The sequence below is a fragment of the Mastigoproctus giganteus genome, chromosome 12 (genome assembly GCF_048544385.1).
Source record: "Mastigoproctus giganteus isolate SK-2022 chromosome 12, ASM4854438v1, whole genome shotgun sequence".
Lineage (NCBI taxonomy): Eukaryota > Metazoa > Arthropoda > Arachnida > Uropygi > Thelyphonidae > Mastigoproctus > Mastigoproctus giganteus.
This window is the reverse complement of record NC_143586.1, coordinates 154,860,148-154,880,013: the sequence shown is the minus strand read 5'-3', so window position 1 is coordinate 154,880,013 and position 19,866 is coordinate 154,860,148. Positions and strand designations below refer to the sequence as shown.

At 37.1% G+C, this 19,866-nt stretch overlaps 1 protein-coding gene across 1 annotated transcript in view; it reads right to left on the bottom strand.

Annotated features, from left to right (window-relative positions):
• Positions 1–19,866, bottom strand: part of LOC150077528 (oxysterol-binding protein-related protein 8-like) — a 169,414-nt gene that overhangs the window by 78,080 nt on the left and 71,468 nt on the right. Inside the window, exon 6 of the mRNA XM_090386936.1 lies at positions 7,596–7,777. Within this exon, the coding sequence (XP_090243062.1) occupies positions 7,596–7,777 (182 nt within the window). The remainder of the gene's footprint in view (positions 1–7,595; positions 7,778–19,866) is intronic.

Here is a 19,866-nt window from a genome sequence, read left to right as displayed (position 1 = left end):
TGCTTTACCATTGTGCAACAAAACTGCTTTTAAACTTAATTTTGAGCCATCAATAAATATATGCCATTCATTAGGATTGTGTTCAATGCCAAGTTCATTTAGAAGACCAATATCTTGATGGAAACACAAGATATTGGTTCACTAAAGTTACTGTCTTTCATAATAAAATATTTTGAAAACATTTTGTGCCATTTTTGATATACTGTAATTTTAGTTTCTACTTCAAGTAGCTTTCCTGTAGTAACCTAGAACCAAGGAGTTCTGCTTGCTCTTTAGATAAGTTTAAATCAAAAAGTAAGTCATTCAACTCTTCTTGCTTAATTAAGTGCAGCATGTTATAATTTTCTGGTAGTACCAATCTGTTGAAGTGGATGATCCAGCAAAGTCTGCAACACAAGAATCCCTGCTATATTCATCACTGCCTTCCTTTATTTCACGATTTTGGTGGATCTGGTATTGACAGGTCTTCATTATGTGGAATAGGCCTTATTGCAGATGATATATTAGGATATTTGATGCTGTGATTGCTTTTTCTGGACATACCTGATATTTTGTCATGCATAAATTGTAATCTTCAACACGTCCTCAGGATTTGTAACTACAAATCCTGAGGACGTGTACTACAGTTCAAGTAATACAGCACATACGTGATGCCCATGTTTTTTCCTGATCACCACTATCACTACCAAAGTACAAAGAATATGCACATTTAGTAATACTGTAGATTTTCTTCCTTTGTGTTTTTGTTGTAAATGGCCCACACAAGTAGTAGAAATGTCAGGATGATTCAGACACTTCCTTTGCTTATGCTTAAACATTTTAACAAAAAAAATGCAAAGCAAAACACAGAAGAAACAAACAATATGCAACAGATATTGCAGATAAACTGCACATGAACTCACACTACAACTGTCTTTCTGTTAATGAAAGAAAGGTGAGAGGCAAACAGACAAGGCTGAACATGTTAAGCCTCCCCAACATTACTGCCATCCATGAGCACAAGCAAACATTATTATATGCAGGTAATACAACAGATAAATATCATATCAACATCCCTAAATTGTAGTAAAAATATACATATTATATGGGTAAACACAAAAATCATTTTGTATAGAAATTGTGAAGTAATGCAAAATTTAAAAAAAAGTATTTTTGAAATCTACACATAAAAATTGAATGCAAGCAATTGATATAGTAATGCAGGTAAAAATCATGTTGGCCAGTGTTATTATTATTAATAAAACCACCAAAATTACATGACAGAATTCCTATTCAATGGTGTACAAATAGATACACACAACAATAAAACAACATCATGAAAAAAGAGGCACTAAAGTAAAAACAAGGAACAATTAATAGAGTAAATAATAATATACAAGTGTGGTATCATTTATGCAGTTAAAAGACACTTTTGGTCCTTCATTAAAAAAATATTGTGGTGCACCTGTATTTTTATGGCAGCTTACTGCAGTTTTGTGGCACACAGTTGTGGAATACTGCTTTACATGATACCATATACAAGATATTGACAAATTACTTCTAAGTGAACAAGAATGGTTTCAAATGGGAGTAAGGAGAAAATTAGGTCAAAATGATCCTCCCCCACAACTATGTTAACAAAGGATCACTAATGAATAAAAAATTTTCATTACATCAGGGATAATCAATTCATTGATTAAAAAAGAAAAGTAATGCACAGTGTTAACAAAGACTAAAATTTCAGAGCAATGCACATCATTGCTTCTAAGTTGGAGTTTTCAAAAAAAAGTAATCTCCAACAGAGATTTAGTCTATCAAACTAATTTGCCATTTTAAATTCATAGAAATACAGCCACTCCCCGACTTACGTAAGGGTTGCTGCAGAACTCTACGTAAGTCGGAATTCCTTAAATGCTTATGCAGCACTCGCAAATTTGATTGAATTTAATTGAAGCAAAAAAGAAATGTTCGATGAACATGTAAATAGAATTCTTTATTAAATTTTTTTATCTCATGCGCAGGAAAAATTACAAAAGTGTACAAAATCACAAATATTTCAAAATTATGAAATTACAAAAAGAGAGAAGATATAGGCATAATGTCAGCAAGTTTTATCTTTCGAGCATCTTTTCCAGAATTAACTCTCCAGCTGATAAGCATGCTGCTGTGGAAGTTGAGGGCTGTGGAGATTTAGAAGGTTTTTTTTCAAACACATCACAAAATTTCTTTGCAGTTGCAGAATCGGCACTGGTGACTTCACTGCATACTTTAATGCTTTGGAAACCAGCGCAATGCTTGAACCTATTAAACCACCCATTGCTTGCCACAAACTTGGCTTGGGGTTTGCCGTGCTTATCCTTAATATCTTCATAAATATTTCTTGCTTTTGCTTGAATGGTCATTGGACTCAGGGGCACTTGTTTCTGAATCTGATTTTCCATCTAAATTATTAATAGCTTTTCCATCTTCGATATAGCACTTGAACGCTTTTTTGTGATCACTGTTGATCTTAAGTGCATTGATCCTTTGACATGTTCTTTTATACGTGCACTGTCCTTTAAAATAGTATTCACTATTGAAGCAGCGAGACCTAATTAACTTGCAATAGATGACAAACTTTTTCCTGTTCGTACTTCATTTTCATCTTCATTTCTAAATCAATTTTGTTTGGTTTCCTAGCACTGCTAGCACTTGCACTTTCCATTGGTCCCTTTCCCTTCACCATTGTAATAAGTAAATAGGAATGAAAAGAAGATTCTGAAAATTTATGTTTTTTATATTATTCAAGATTTCAGTGAAGGGGAACTCATTTCGCCAATTATACCACAAGGCAAAAACCCAAAGAATTCCAGTTATCGGTATTATAGCATATGCAATAAGATTGAGTTTACTACCCATTTATAATAGATTGCGCTAACAGGAAAGCCCAATAAATTGGAAAGTGCAAATTGTTTTTATTGTTTTATGGTAGTGACCTCCAGAAATATGTTTTCGAAAAATATCACAAATGCGTTGAAAAATTGATTCTTATAACAGAACATATGATAATGATGAGAGTGTAGGGCAATTTCGATTATAAAAATGACCTTTTAGAGAGATAAATAGCTTAGTTATATAGTGAACATTTCAACTTCGAAGGTCTTGGAACAAATAAAAACCAATGTGCTATTGGGTTCACGTTACGATATTTTCACGATACCTCCATTTATTCCTATGGGATGCAATATATGTTTCCACAATTTTTAAATTTGCACCGGCCGGCAAAAACTCATGTAAAGTCGAATTTCCATAAGTCGAGTATTACATAAGCCGGGGAGTGGCTGTATACATATTTTTGAAACTCATTTTAATAATATAGATAATACTGAAAATGAGTGATAAAGACAACCAAAGCTGGTAGCAATGAAATTTGCTTTACATTAAAGTGTTCTTTATTTTTTATTTTTTACAAAAACATTTATAAATATTAAATGCTTTAGAACATCTCTGTTTCCCTCATTATTAAAATTATGTTAAAATTAACTGAAAATGTTTGTCTTACATGCTGTCTAAAAGTCTGGAGCAAAGGGGGAAAGAACTGTTTGTTTGTTTGTTATTTGGTTTTTAGGAGCATTAGCAACTAAGGCCATATTGCTCCGGGATATGCGGTGGTCATTCTCTGACCTTTCCGCATCTTCCATATTTGGTGGTGACGGGCTCGAACCCCGGTCTAATCAAGAAGCGTGTGCTACGCACTGCTGCTCCTTCCCACCTGGCTATGGAGGCACTGGGGCAAGAACTAGTCCATATTCCTGGTCAGAGTTGTATGTCTGTTCTGTCTACCAGACTGGATGGAAATGGCTCTAGTATTACTGCAGATAGCTGTGGGAAAGTTCATCTGTGTTTCTATTGGTTGGGATTCTGCTGAAAAAGAAAGCTATTGCACCCTAGTACATCTGACTTTCTGTTGGTATTTAGTCAGAAAAAACATGCTGTTAGCTCTACTTAAGTTGTTTAGTTGCTAGTTGGACCAATGGCATAACTAGAGAACACTGGCTTCAATGAAATCATAGATTGAAGGGACTCCCTACACACTACAGCTAGAAGGCTGTCTATCTCTCTGATAATGATGTGTAGACTCCTGTAGATTTTTATATATGTTATTGTAAATGATACACAGCCCACAAAGAGCATGCACTAGCTGTTTTCAGTTATACTGTACAGTAGATGCTCATTAATGGCCTTCACTGTGACAAAATTAAGTAATAGTAATAAAAGTGTAAGATAAGATCAAGATGCCAAAAAATGAACCTCACTTGCTGCATGAAGTTCATTTTATATTATGTTACCACATCATATCTATTCTTTATGTTCATAAAATTATTCTGGAAACAACTGTTTAAAGTATTGTTACTGCTTAGTTTTACTGCATTACATTAATTCTTGTGATTTATTTTTATTGTTCAATCATAATTCTAACGGAACAATGGACTTATCAAAAGAGGTATGCACTATGACTTTTATCACAAAATGACCACGTAATCAACTTTCATAAGTTTTTTATCTTACGTTTAATATAACCTGTAATGTGTATATATTGCACTGTTTGTAAAAGCATCATACCCATATCTCTGTTAAGCATGCTTAAATAAGTATGACTCATTAGGCTCATTTTTGTGACATGAGGTTTACATCATGAATGAAAATGGGAAGATTTTTTGATATATGAGAGATATGTTACTAATATGGAGATTATCTATATGGTTAACAGTTTGTTATAATTAAGTTTGTGGATTCCACAAGCAGTTTGTAGTTAAGGATGAAGTAATGTCAATGCCTTTGAATATTGGACATACGGTATTTGGTAAGATTTGTATAATTATGAATATAAAGACTGAATAAAATGATGCACAGTTTAAGAATTCCTTATGTTTATTATTCCTTATCATTATTTAGAAGGCCCTTATCATTATTTAGAAGGCCATATGACATTCTAAATAATGAAGTCATATGGCCTTCCCATGGTTAACTGAGACATGTGAAGTTTTCCTGGGGTGCTGGAGTTTTCTGATTCTGCTTGGTGGCTGTTAGTTGCTGAGATTCTTCTGATGAGGGAGGGGAGAAGGTAGTTTGTATGTTACTGGTTGATGTTTAGGAAGCCTGATGCAATGTGCTGGAGGATTTTAGTTCTGTTGTGTCATTGGGTACTGGTTGACATCTTTTACCTGAGTTGCTGAAGTTATCTTGTTGTGGGGGAAGGGATGTGTTATTGTGGTAGCAATATATATTATTGGGCATAGGGAAATCTGCTGCAAAATATCAGTGAGTTTGGTGACATCAAAATTTTACCCAGGGAAAGCAAGTTCTCTTGTGTGGGAAAGTTGTTCTCTTGTCTGTGAAGCTGGCAAAACCAGAACTTTATAGCAAGGTTAGACAGTTCTTGCTAGAATTGCACAGATGCCATGTGGTATGGGAATTGAGTACAAGAAACATAGATGCTCACAGCCATCTATTAAACATTAAACAAACAAAAAAAAAAATCTTGTATTTCATAGTATATCGAAATGAAAAGCAGACAATACACTATAATCATTCAGATAATATTGGTGGGGAAAGGTATGCAAGAGGATTTTATTTTATTTAACAATTTAAAATATAACAAAAATATTTTAAAGTTGCATCACTCGCAGGTGCCAAGCCTCCAATGCTGCAATTGGAGACTATGCACCTGCAGGGTGATCTAATTGAGGTGTTTAAGCTTTAATTGGATTGAATTGATGGCATCTTTTCTTTTGCTCAGACCATACATGTGGAGGTATAAATTCAAAATGAGGAAGGATGGCTGTAGGACAGATGTGTGGAAGTTTGCCTTCAGCCAGTGGGTAGTTGATTTTTGGAAAAAACTTGCATCTGTTGTTGGAAGTGGGTGGTTTGAATAAATTCAAGGAAGAACAGGACAAGCTATTGGAGAGGATGGGGATGGACAGGTGAAGTGGAAAGTTTTTTTTATTTATTTATTTTAGCTGATGCTATATAAGTTTGTTTTCTTGCATCATTTGCCTTCTTGTTTGATTTTTAGGAGCATTAGCAACTAAGGCCATATTGCTCCGGGGATATGCGGTGGTCATTTTCTGACCTTTCCGCATCCCCCATATTTAGTGGTGACGGGCTCGAACCCCGGTCTAATCAAGAAACGTGTGCTACGCACTGCGCTCCTTCCCACCTGGCTACGGAGGCGCCGCATCATTTGCCACTACTAATACTATCAGAAGCTATATTGTCAGTGGGCAGGGGAAGGTTAAAACCACAAATTTGTCTACAAATACACAATGCAAAATTCTGGTTATCTTTCAGAATATGAGAGCAGAAACCTTGCATTTATCGATGTTAAATGTAACTGCAATTCTTCAGCCCATCTGCCTTATGTACCTAGATCTTGATGTAACAGATCGTGACTACTGTCATAAACCAGTGTGCTCACCTATGTATCATCAGAAAATTTAGACATCAAATTTGAAATAACCACATTAATAGCATTAATAAATATTAAAAAGAGTAAGGAGCCAAACACCAATGATTGTCATAGCTAAATCATCACATTAGTCCATGAAGAGCAGTGGCCATTAATAACCATTCTTTGTCTCTTACTATACCCTTATCTATTAAGAATAAGTAGTAACTTATTCCTAATGCCGCATTACTCCAATTTATATGATCATGCATGCAGTACAGCATCAAAGGCTTTATTGAAATCTGAGTATATGAGTTCCATTGTGAAAACCTCATAATAGCTAATTTGATTGGTCATGCAATCTAATTATGTAAATAAGGCATGCATGTTCAAGCTGATCATTTTCCTCATTTTAGTTCAAGAAATTGCTGTATTAATAATAAGTCATAGGGACAATTGAATATTGTCCCTATGACTATGAAAAAAAAAAAAAGATTTTTTTTTATTTTTTATTTGAGAGTTTTCAATGACAAAAATATTTGATATTGTATAACTTTCTAGAGACTTTAATAGCACTTTGGCAAAACTTGTTTGCTTGTAAAATCCACATTTCAGTCATATAATCCAAATAAGAATTATCGTAGCTATCGAGATACCATTTCATGTTTGTTTGTTTGTTATTTGGTTTTAAGGAGCATTAGCAACTAAGGCCATATTGCTCCGGGAATATGTGGTGGTCATTCCCTGACCTTTCCGCATCCTCCCTATTTGGTGGTGATGGGCTCGAACCCCGGTCTAATCAAGAAGCGTGTGTTACGCACTGCTGCTCCTTCCCACCTGGCTACGGAAGCGCCATATACCATTTCATTTCAGTTGTTTTAATATATATATGTATGCGTGTATACATATATATCAGATATAAATTGAGGAACTAGAACTATTCAGAACAAAGATAAAAGCTCCTCTTTAATGTTTACCTTAAAACTGATGACACTATTAACAAAACAAGCACAGACTAAAACATCGACAGGTAGCTGATTAATAAGTGCTTTTGCACAAATAAAAATATACTGCTTCATAAATTTACTTTGCAAAATATTAAAACAGAAATTATTTACAAGTGACCTAATCAAAAAAAGAAAATTACAAATTTAAGATACTTGTGATACTTAAAAAAAAAACATACAATTCCAAACTCTTCTGTGCCATCTTCAACATAAGGTGTTTCGACTGGTGTTTCATTCTGCTCCTCAGCACGTTGAGTTTCCGATTCAGAATCAGAAGACTTAATGCTGTGAATTCCATCTTGATCAGGATGACCTTCATTAACTTCTCTGTTGTCATCAGTATGGGTCTCATCACCTAAATCTGTACAGAATAACACAGAGCTACTTTTTAAATAAAATAAAAAAATTACGAGTGACATCAATGTTGATTTCATTATTCCTCAATTATTGTGTTTCTATTCTATCTGCATCATCAATTGTTTTGTTACTCAAGAAGTTTAGCCATAATATAATACATTTTCTTTGAGTTTACTCTTTTTATGTGCAAGTGTTACAAAACAGGAATTCAAAATTAACAACACCTTTTGGTCCAGGTGTTGAAGTGTGCTGCCTTCACATTTGTGTTCATAATAGATTGAACATAAAGGTGTCATCAAAAGGTAAACAATTTTAAATTACATCACATCCTGCTTTATACATTTTAAAAAAATGATGTGAAGTAAAAATGTATGATACAGTATGCACATTTTCATATAATAACAGTCAAAGATGGGTTCTGCAAAAGATAAACTGTCAAGTACTTATCCCATTTCCATATGTATTTTTATCAATACATATTGTGCTATGACCGGTAAATAACATTAAAATTCAAAGGTTATTAAATAAAAATTTATTGAAATAAAACATGTGTGCAGTACTGTTTTATTTTTGAAGGTTAATTTTTCAATTGGAGGAAGTGGAGGAGGGGGCTTCTTGTATTGGGTAGTTTTTTTAAAGAAAACATGTAAGGCTGGCTACCTAACTCATTTCCCCCCCCTCTCTTTTAAAATAAATCTCTAACTTCTCATCAGATCAACCAATTTTCTTTTGAATGTTCAGTTCCTTTCAATAGCCAAGTGGTTAGTACAAGAGTGCAATAATACGCATGCATTTGAATAGACATTTGTGTTCAACCTGCATGACTGCTAAATTATGGTTAATGATTGCATTCATTGCCAAAAATAATTACTTGTAAACTCCTATGACCTCGTGATCATACTGGAGTATAAAGAAGAACAAGAAATCATTTTCATCAAAATTTTAAAGCATCCACTTGTCATTCAACATTTAATGCTTTCTGTTTTATTGACATGTCTTTTTTTTGCACTCATTGTTTACAGTTCAGGTGGTAAGAATATGTGTTTATTAGAAACTGCATATAAATTTTTAAACACAAATTATATAATGCATAAAAATATGCAAATTGCTAATGGACAACCATAACCTGAACTAACACTAATGAGAACAAGCATTAACATGGCAGCCCATGTATTTTGTGTGTGTAACTTTGAATTTTCATGTGTGTAATGGTGGACAGAGTGTAAAATAAAACTTGAAACGAGCATTGTAAGATGAAGAGTTATAGTAGGACGAATTGTATTTCTTGCTGATTTTAAGGTTATAAAATGATACTTTATCTGAGGGTGCCTGCCAGTTGGAAGGAAATTTTCATGCATTGAGTTTGGATGTGCCATGAATATGTGGTAGCAGTAATGGGTGCAGATGGCATTAGCATTAGCATTAGTAGAGGCATTTGATGCAAGAAAGCAAGCTTATGCAGCATCAGCCAAAAAAAAAACAAAAAAAAAAAACCACTTCCACTTCACCCCTCTGTTCGTTCAAAATATCTGTCCAGCTGAGCCTTAAACTTATTTAGGCTATTAACTTCCACGACAAGGGTTGGAAGTCTGTTCCACCAACCAACCACTCGCTGGCTAAAGGCAAATTTCCGCACGTCTATCCTACATCTGTCTTTCCTCAATTTGAATTTATGCCCTCTCAGGTGATTATTCTGAGCGAGAGGAAGAATCCCATCAGCATTGAGCATGCTCAAACCATTCAAGGCTTTATAGGTATTTTATTATTAGCCATATGATGCAAGGAAGCCTGAAGCTTTTGCTGCACCAGCCAAAAAAAAAAAAAAAAAAAAATTCTTGAGCTACCCTTGTGTGTGTGTGTGTGTGTGTGTGTGTGTGTGTGTGTGTGTGTGTGTGTGTGTGTGTGTGTGTGTGTGTGTGTGTGTGTGTGTGTGTGTGTGTGTGAGTGAGAGAGAGAGTGTGTCAGAAATAAAAGGGAATCACCAAGAAAGAGAAGAATGGTGATATCCAGCTGAGGACCCTGGGTGTGCCAAGCCCATACTCACCAGATGTGAGCCCCTGAGGTTAAACACCTCTATCAGATCACCTTGCTGGTGCCTAGTCTCCAGACACTGTAATTTGCAAAACTTAAGCCTTTCTTCATAAGAGCACCCCTTTGTTCCATTCACTAATCTTGTTGCCCTTCTCTGTACTCGTTCCAGCAGCTCTACATCCTTCTTGAAATGAGGCCTCCAGACCTGTATACAGTACTCTAGGTGTGGCCTGACCATTGCCTTATACAAGGGAATAATCACCTCCTTATCCCTGCTAGAAAAATTCCTATATGCCCGTCTGCACTGCTCAGAAAACTTCATATTTGCCTGAACAACCACCCCCAGGTCCCTTTCATTCTCTACCACTGTCAGTGTAGAACCACAGAGTTGATACGTTGCTCTGGGGTTGCTGTTTCCCATGTGTAGTACTTTAAATTTGTCAATGTTAAACTTCATTTGCCACCTCTCAGCCCATCTGCTCAACCTTTCCAGATCCTGTTGCAGCAGCATAGTGTCAGTAGTGTCCTTGACAACCCTGCCTACCTTTGTATCGTCTGGAAACTTCGACATTAAGCTTGATATACCCTCATCAATATCATTTATGAATACAGAAAACAATAATGGACCCAACACTGAGCCCTGAGGGACTCCACTAATAACATTAGTCCACGATGAGCAGTGTCCATTGATTACCACTCTCTGTCTTCTCCCCCTCAGCTACCCCTTTATCCACAGCAACAATTTGCCTCCAATGCCACACTGCTCCAATTTGTGTAGCAGTCTTCCATGTGCAACAGTATCAAAAGCCTTTCTAAGATCCAAGTATATAATATCAAAGTTATTCCCTGCATCCAGTTCCTTTGCGACTGCATCATAGTATCCAATCAAATTGGTCAGGCAAGACTTCCCTTTAACAAAACCATGCTGTGTCCGAGCTATAGCTGAAGTCTTGTCTAAATGATCCTGCAGTGCTTTTTTAACTAGTGCCTCCATTAATTTTCCTGGAACAGAAGTTAAACTCACAGGTCTATAATTACTTGTGTCAGCCTTTGATCCTCCTTTGTGAATTGGGGTGACATTTGCACATCTCCAATCTGTGGGTACCTCCCCCGAGTCCAGGGAAGTTCTCATAATTATGGCTAAGGGTTTGCTTGCTTCCTTTGCTGCCTCCTTTAATATAACTGGATAGATCCCATCCACCCCGGGTGCCTTTCTTGTGTTTATCTTCAACAATTTCTCCTTCACTTTACTCTCAGTTATTACAAGATTCTCTAGCTTACTGCTAGAGTTGAATAGACCTCTGGCTTTCCCCTCGCTAAATAACTCCTCATGTGTGAATGTCGATGCAAAATATTCATTTAGTTTGTTAGCTACCTGAGCAGGATCATCAACAATTGACCCATCGATATCAAGTGGACCAATCTGATTCATCCCCTTCCTTCTAGAGTTTACATAAGTAAAGAACTCTTTGCTGTTTTTCTTTGCATCCCTTGCCAAAGATATCTCGTAATCTGCCTTCGCCTGCCTAACCTCCTTTGTAACTTGGTTACAGATCAACTTGTATCTATCATAGGCTTCTGTGTCATGTGTTAATTTGTATGTATCCCATGCATGTTTCTTCTCTGCCATATGCCTCATCAGTTCATCTGACATCCATTTAGGCCTAAACCTTGAACTATTTCTTAGTTGGTATGTATAGCCTAGTAGCTTCCAAGATAAGTTCTTTGAATGCTCCCCATTTTGAATTTGCTGTTGGTAACATCATCAGTTGGTCCCACTGTATAGAATTTAAATACTGTCTCAGTCCATCGTAGTCGCCTTTACGGAACCAATAACCCTTCCCTTTACCCCTAATGGTAGTTACCTCTTTGAGTAAATCCCACTTCAGCACACTGTGATCACTGCCACCTAGTGGTTCATTTATCTGCAGATTCTTAATGCATGAAGAATCACTACTGATAATCAAATCAAGAGTATTCTTCCCTCTAGTTGCCTCCTGAACATGCCGATGTAGAAAACAATCATCCAATAAATCCACAAAAGCCTTGCTAGTGTGTGAGTGACCAGCCCCCAAATTCCAGTCAATATCTGGGAAATTAAAATCTCCCATTATAAGACTCTCTGATTTACTGGCCCACTCTATTTCCCTGTACAGTATCTTATTATACTCATCAGCGTCATTAGGCCTATAGCACACTCCTACTCTCACTTTTGATCTCCCAATGCTTATGTCACACCAAACTGACTCGACACTGCACTGTCCAGCGATGTCCACTGGCTTCACTTCCTTTGATTTTATGTATTTCTTAACTAATAGCATAACCCCTCCTCCCTTCCTATTCTGTCTATCCTTTCTGTAGACGTTGTACTCCCCAAATTCCAGTTCTGCATTCCTTATATCTGTGTGACACCACGTCTCTGATATCCCAACAATATCTGCCTTTGATGTTTTGAGCAATACCTCAAATTCATCAAATTTATTTACTAAACTCCTAGCATTGGTGTACACGCAAGTATACATGCACCTATTTCTATTCTTAGCTACCCTAACACAACCCATGTGTTTACTTGTACTGCAATGACTTCCGGCAGTCTCTGAAATATCCTGCATCTTGTTTTTCAGGCTTCTGCTCATTCCAAGAGAAGCAGTGCAAGAATCTCTTTCACCTCTGCCAGTGGCTACTGTTAATCTATTCGTCTTTGTCTCCCCCCAAGCTAGCAGTTTTCCGACCCACCTAACACTGCCTCGGTAGCATCAGCAAATATTCTTGCACCCTTTCTATTTAAGTGTATCCCATCCCTGTAGAAGCAATCTCTCCTGTTAACAAGTACAGTCCAGGCTGAAAAAAATTCTACCCCTTGAGCCTTGCATAATCTTTCCAGGGCCGAATTGATCGACAAGGCTCTCATCATATACTCCCTCCTATCGTGTCTGGGCAGAATTGCAGATACTTTCAAATTCAACCCTATTTCACGGCTTTTTTTCAACAGTGACCTGTACTTGTTAAGCAATTCTGCTGGTCTCCTACTCTTGATATCATTAGTGCCAACGTGTACAACTATATCACCTTTTGTGCCCTTAAAAGATAATATCTGCTCTACAACGTCATCAACCTTTGCCCCCTGGCAGACATACCCTGGTCCTGTTCCACCTATCCTTTTTACAAAGCATGTTCCCCGTTTCCCTGACAATAGAGTCACCAACAACTACTAGTTCCTTTGGGACCAGCGCATTCTGCCTTGGGGGTTGCCGCTGTGTTGCGCGACGACCAAGTGCAAGCTCTGGCGTTGATGTGGGCAGCTGAGAGCTTGATGGGCCCCTCAATTTAGTTCCTTCGAGGGCATCCACCCTGTCCTTCAAGCTCACATATAGGCCCATAAGAACGCTGAGTTGTTGCCTGATTTCGATACACTCCTTGCATCGCGCACACACAAAGACATCCCCCATGGCAATATCATGTCCTGTACCTGAATGCTCCACAAACATCATGCAAGCTGTGCATTTTAGAAGGCTGTGATTCAGAAGGCAACTGCCCCCCTCAGTTCTCCTCTGAGTCACAGAACTTCCATTAGCTTGAGCCTTTTGTTTTGCTGCTCTGGTCTGAGTCATGTTTCCTTTAATTTAAATAAAATTTCAATTTCAGTTTATAACCCTAAATTATCTCCCAACACAGTTATAACGAGATATATATTTTTTAGTGTCAAGTATTAAATATCTCCGAGTTCCCTTTATATAACTTCCGTATCAGTTATGTATTAATTAATTATGTTACGTTTGTTATCTAAGTCGGTATATGTATTTAGTTAAAAGTACAATTTAAATGCCAACGAAGTTCAAGTAGTTTAATAGATTTTTCCGATCACTGAAAATATTATAACCTATACTATACTAACACTATCTAGGTTCGATATATGACGATCGTATGACAAAGACAAAGGCGGGAAGTTACAAACGGTAATCTATGGACACTTAAGTATTAATTAACTTTCAAATCTCGCTGTCTCAATTCAGAATAAACTAACGATCCTTACTAGGTCTATAAACTACTTACAAAAAATAATTTGATGTAAAAAATATTCAATAAGCGGCTGAATATGGCTAAAAAAAAAAAACTTCTCGTTCAGCAGAGTTGCGACTTGTAACACGTGTATACTCTTACCGATACTTTTATGATACACTCCTTGCATCGCGCACACACAAAGACATCCCCCATGGCAATATCATGTCCCGTACCTGAATGCTCCACAAACATCATGCAAGCTGTGCATTTTAGAAGGCTGTGATTCAGAAGGCAACTGCCCCCCTCAGTTCTCCTCTGAGCCACAAACATCATTCCATTGATATAAAAAATATTTACCATATATACAGAAAGCTGCTAATCATGCTTAGACATTTGGTACCTTTTAAGGCCATCATGGATTTGGCTGAGTAGTAAAAGCTTTAATATCCACTGAAAAGAACAGTCTTCTTCTCTTCTTGGTCCTTAGCTGGTAGCTGGGGGAGGCAGTTGGCCACGCAACCAGTATGCTGCTGTAGGTGCCGCAGGGTTTCGGACTTGCTCTGTGATGTTCTTCCATACTTTACGATCCATGGCGTCAGTCCTGGCCTGGTTAAGGTCAAGACGTCGGCTCTTCAAGTCATTTTCCACTTGCTTGGCTCACGTTTTCCTAGGCATGGTCCGTTGGATGCTCCATTGGGTGGGTCGTTGTCTCCAAAGGAGTGTGGATGGTATTCTGTTCGTGCCCATTCTACATACGTGGCCAAACCATCTAAGCCTTCGCTTCTGGATTTGGTCGGCAATGGTTGGTTGCTGTTGGCATCTGGTGCGGATGGTATCATTAGTGATGCGGTCACGAAGTGAGATGCCCAAAATCTGCCGCAGGCATCGCATTTGGAATATCTCAAGTTTGTTTAAATCTAGCTTGAGACAAATCCATGTTTCTGATCCATAAAGGAGAATGGGCAGGATCAAAGTCTGGAAGAGTCGGATTTTAGTCTTTGAGGAAATGTTGGTCCTCTTCCACAGACACCATTTGAGCGAGGCGAACGCAGTGGCCGCCTGTCCAATTCTGCTGTGGATTTCCATGGTGGATGCAACTTTCTTCTCCTGGACCAGCGACCCAAGGTAAGTGATGTTAGTACTTTGGGGTGCTGGCAGCACTAGATTAGCTTACCTAGAAAGGCTTCAGTTCTGCAAATTGCAGCATCTAGGGACTAGGCACCTGCAGGGTGATCTGTGAGGTGTTTAAGGCCTTGAATGGATTGAGTAAGCTGAATGTGAATGGCATTCTTTCTCTTGCTGAGACTGCACACATGAGAGGACATAAATTTAAGTTGAGGAAGGATGGTTGCAGCATAGATGTGCGGAAGTTTGCCTTCAGCCAGCAAGTGGTTGATTGTTGGAACAGGCTTCCATCTGCTGTTGTGGAAGTGGATGGTTTGAATAAATTCAAGGAATTTGTGTATTGTTTTTTTTTTTTTGGCTGATGCTATATAAGCTACTTTCTGGCATTATCTGCCAGTACTACTAGAGCATTCCACCAGACTGAAAAATCTTTCCAGTCAAGCAAAAAGATATTAACTACACACATTAATAACGAAATAGGTTTTATCATTAATGTACAGCTAATTTTCTGAGGTTACACAGAGAACAGTAAATTATCATCATAAATTAGATAGAACCCAGCTAAGACTGGAGTAAAGATATATTTCTTCAATTAACTTGGCAGTGGTGGCACTTCCATTTGTTGAAAAAGCAGTGGCAGTGCATCTGACAGGTGCCCATTTTCTGTTTAATTTTTTTTTTTTTTTTTTTTTTTTTTAATGTGGCTTGAACAGTTCCAGTATTTCATCTTTTCTTAATGTATTGCAATGCTTATTGTATGTAATTTTTTAAAAAAAATTATTAGTTTTTAGAACAAAACTTTAATTATTAGTTTTTAAACACCTTTTATTTAAAAAAAAAATTAATTTTGCTAAAAGTGCAAAAAATGCATTAGACATAAAATAGAAGCATCAGTCGCTCAGTCTCTTTCATTTTTTAATTTAAAAAAACAATTGCAAGTGTGTGATTCAAGCTGTGCATGCGCACATATTTCTGCTTGTTACACATGTAAATATTATTAAAAAATTAAAAAACAACATATTATATATATTCAATACTGTTAGTTATTTCCATCTTCAGGCTTATTTTAATATTTATTTTAAATTTGGCACCTTCTGAGTGCACATAATTTGAAAACTGCTTCTTACAGAGTAGCAGCCATTTTGAGAGAACACCAGGTTTTGAGTTATCCTCTTTGAGCTGTGAAAACAATAATAAATATATCAAAAACACCTAAGGAAAGACAGTAGATATTTAATGAGCTAATGGGAGAGGAAAGACAAGTAACCTGAAACTTTAGTGCTTGTCCAGCACTATGCTATTCTTCAGCAATAGTGCTTGTCCAGTACTATGCTATTCTTCAAGCAAAATCCAAATAATTTCTATACAAAAACTGAAAATTACTTCAGAAACTATTGCAGTAAAAGTTTAACTATATTTAGAAGGTCATAAAAAAATTTCAGATTTTTAAGTATTGATTAATGGTTAAAACAGGAACATTATTTTCAAGGGACACCTGTTAGGTGCTCCACCACCACTGCCGGGATTAAATCCCAATAAATACAATAATTATATCACATTACCATACTAAATTAGAATATCAAATTCCTACAGGTGTAATAGTGTCCAACACAGATACTAAAAGATAACCCTATGAAAGGGCACAGAAACATGAAATTAGAGCAGAGTAGAGCACAATACAGTAGAGTAGAGGTGATTTTCTAAGGTTTTGCATAAACAGTTAATTATCATGATAATTAACTGCTTCAAATAGAGTGGGCCAGTATATTAGTATCATATAATGCTTCACCCAATTAAGGATCAACAGATGTAGCAATTGTTTCTTTCAGTTCTGATGTTATCTCCTCATTTATAGATATCCACCCAGATTTATGGGAATATCAATTGTGCTTATTTTCACTGAAGAGGATGTTTGTGTAGACTTTTGTGCCTTTACTTCTGATTTATATTGATTTCATTTTGTGTAATTCCCCTCTCCTCCTACTCATCCACCTCACTGAGTTGTCTAACTTTTAATTTTATTGTGTGTGAACCTCTGAAATACTGTACTGGGAAAGCCTTCTTGTAATTACATTTTATTTTGGTAATAAAATGAATCTATATATATGTGAGATTTTAACTTTCTAGATATTGACTGGAACTTCTGAGTTGGTCACTTACACAGTAGCAAGGGCTTGGCAAAAGATTTATTGGATGACTGTATTCTACAACAGCAAAGTTAGAGAGGCAACAAAAGAAAACAACACTTTTGATCTGATTATCAGAAGTGACACTTCATACATTAAGAAACTTCAGGTAAAAGAATCACCGGGTGGCAGTGATCATAGTGTACTGATGTGAGATTTATTTAAATTTATTGGGATACATACAAATTAACACGTGACACAGAAGCCTATGATAGATATAAGTTGATCTGTAACGTTACAAAGGAGGTTAGGCAGGCGAAGGCAGATTACGAGAAATCTTTGGCAAAGGATGCAAAGAAAAACAGCAAAGAGTTCTTTACTTATGTAAACTCTAGAAGGAAGGGGATGAATCAGATTGGTCCGCTTGATATTGATGGTTCAACTGTTGATGATCCTGCTTAGGTAGCTAACAAACTAAATGAATATTTTGCATCGACATTCACATATGAGGAGTTATTCAGTGAGGGGAATGCCAGAGGCATATTCAACTTTGGCAGTAAGCTAGATAATCTTGTAATAACTGAGAGTAAAGTGGAGGAGAAATTGTTGAAGATAAACATAAGAAAGGCACCTGGGGTGGATGGAATCTATCCAGTTATATTAAAGGAAGTGGCAAAGGAAGTAAGCAAACTCTTAGCCATAATTATGAGAGCTTCCCTGGACTCAGGGGAGGTACCCATGAACTGGAGATGTGCAAATGTGACCCCAATCCACAAAGGAGGATCAAAGGCTGACACAAGTAATTATATAGACCTGTGAGTTTAACTTCTGTTTCAGAAAAATTAATGGAGGCACTGACTATGTATAAATATAGTGCAAGCGCATCAGAAATACATAGATATATCTGAATAAATCAGAATATTAGTAAAACGACATCGTTTTAAGTTATATCTCATATTGTGAATACCTTCACAACGAGTTGCCATGATATCACACTACTTCGAATAAGCAACGCTTCACTTAAGGAGAAGACTAATGTTACTTATTCTGGTATCCATCTGAGAATAAGTAACATTAGTCTTCGCCTTAGGTGAAGCGTTGCTTATTCGAAGTAGTGCAATATCATGGCAACTCGTTGTGAAGGTATTCACAATATGAGATTTAACTTAAACGATGCCGTTTTACTAATATTCTGATTTATTCAGATATAGCTATGTATTTCTGATGCACTTGCACTATATTTATACATAGTCTAGACTCCTCCATAGCTTGAGGCTTATGCCTTAAACGCTGGAGGCACTGATTAAAGAAGCAATGCAGGATCATCTAGACAAGACTTCAGTTATTGCTCGGACACAGCATGGTTTTGTTAAGGGAAAGTCTTGCCTGACCAATTTGATTGGATACTATGATGCAATCACAAAAGAACTGGATGCAGGGAATAACTTTGATATTATATATTTGGATCTTAGAGAGGCTTTTGATACTGTTGCATATGGAAGACTGCTGCACAAATTGGAGCAGTGTGGCATTGGAGGCAAATTGCTGCTATGGATAAAGGGATGGTTGAGGGGTTGAGGGGGAGAAGACAGAGAGTGGTAATCAATGGACACTGCTCATCGTCGACTAATGTTATTAGTGGAGTCCCTCAGGGTTCAGTGTTGGGTCCATTATTGTTTTCTGTATTTATAAATGATATTGATGATGGTATATCAAGCTTAATGTCCAAGTTTGCAGACGATACAAAGGTTAGCAGGGTTGTTAAGGACACTACTGATGCTTTGCTGCTGGAACAGGATCTGGAACAGGATCTTGAGCAGATGGGCTGAGAGGTGGCAAATGAAGTTTAACACTGACAAATGTAAAGTACTACATATGGGAAACAGCAACCCCCAAAGCAACATACCAACTCTGTGGTACTACACTGACAGTGGTAGAGAATGAAAAGGACCTGGGGGTAATTGTGCAGGCAGATATGAAGTTCTCTGAACAGTGCAGACAGGCTGCAAGAGTAGCTCATGGTGTCTTGTCAATGATATACAGGAATTTTTCTAGCAGGGAGAGGAGGTGATTATTCCCTTGTATAAGGCAATGGTCAGACCACACCTTGAGTACTGTATACAGGTCTGGAGGCCTCATTTCAAGAAGGATGTAGAGCTGCTGGAACGAGTACAGAGAAGGGCAACAAGATTAGTGAATGGAACAAAGGGTTGCTCTTACGAAGAAAGGCTTAAGTTTTGCAAATTACAGTGTTTGGAGACTAGGCACCGGCAAGGTGATCTGATAGAGGTGTACAAAGCCTTGAATGGTTTGAGCATGCTCAATGCTGATGGGATTCTTCCTCTTGCTCAGAATAATCTCCTGAGAGGGCATAAATTCAGATTGAGGAAAGAGAGATGTAGGATAGATGTGTGGAAATTTGCTTTTAGCCAGCGGATGGTTGGTTGGTGGAACAGACTTCCATCCCTTGTTGTGGAAGTTGATAGCCTAAATAAATTTAAGGCTCAGCTGGACAGGTATTTCGAATGAACGGAGGGGTGAAATGGAAGTAGTTTTTTTTTTTTTTTTATTGGCTGATGCTGCATAAGCTTGCTTTCTTGCATCATATGCCTCTACTAATGCTAATGCTAATGTTAAGGGGGGATCGTGTCTGATCAATCTGATTAGCTACTGTCACAAAGGAACTGAATGCAAAAAACAAATTTGACATCATATATTTAGATTTCATGTGAAAGGCTGCTTCACAAACTGGAGCAGTGTAAGATTAGAGGCAAGTTACTACTATGGATAAAGGGATGATAATATAAAT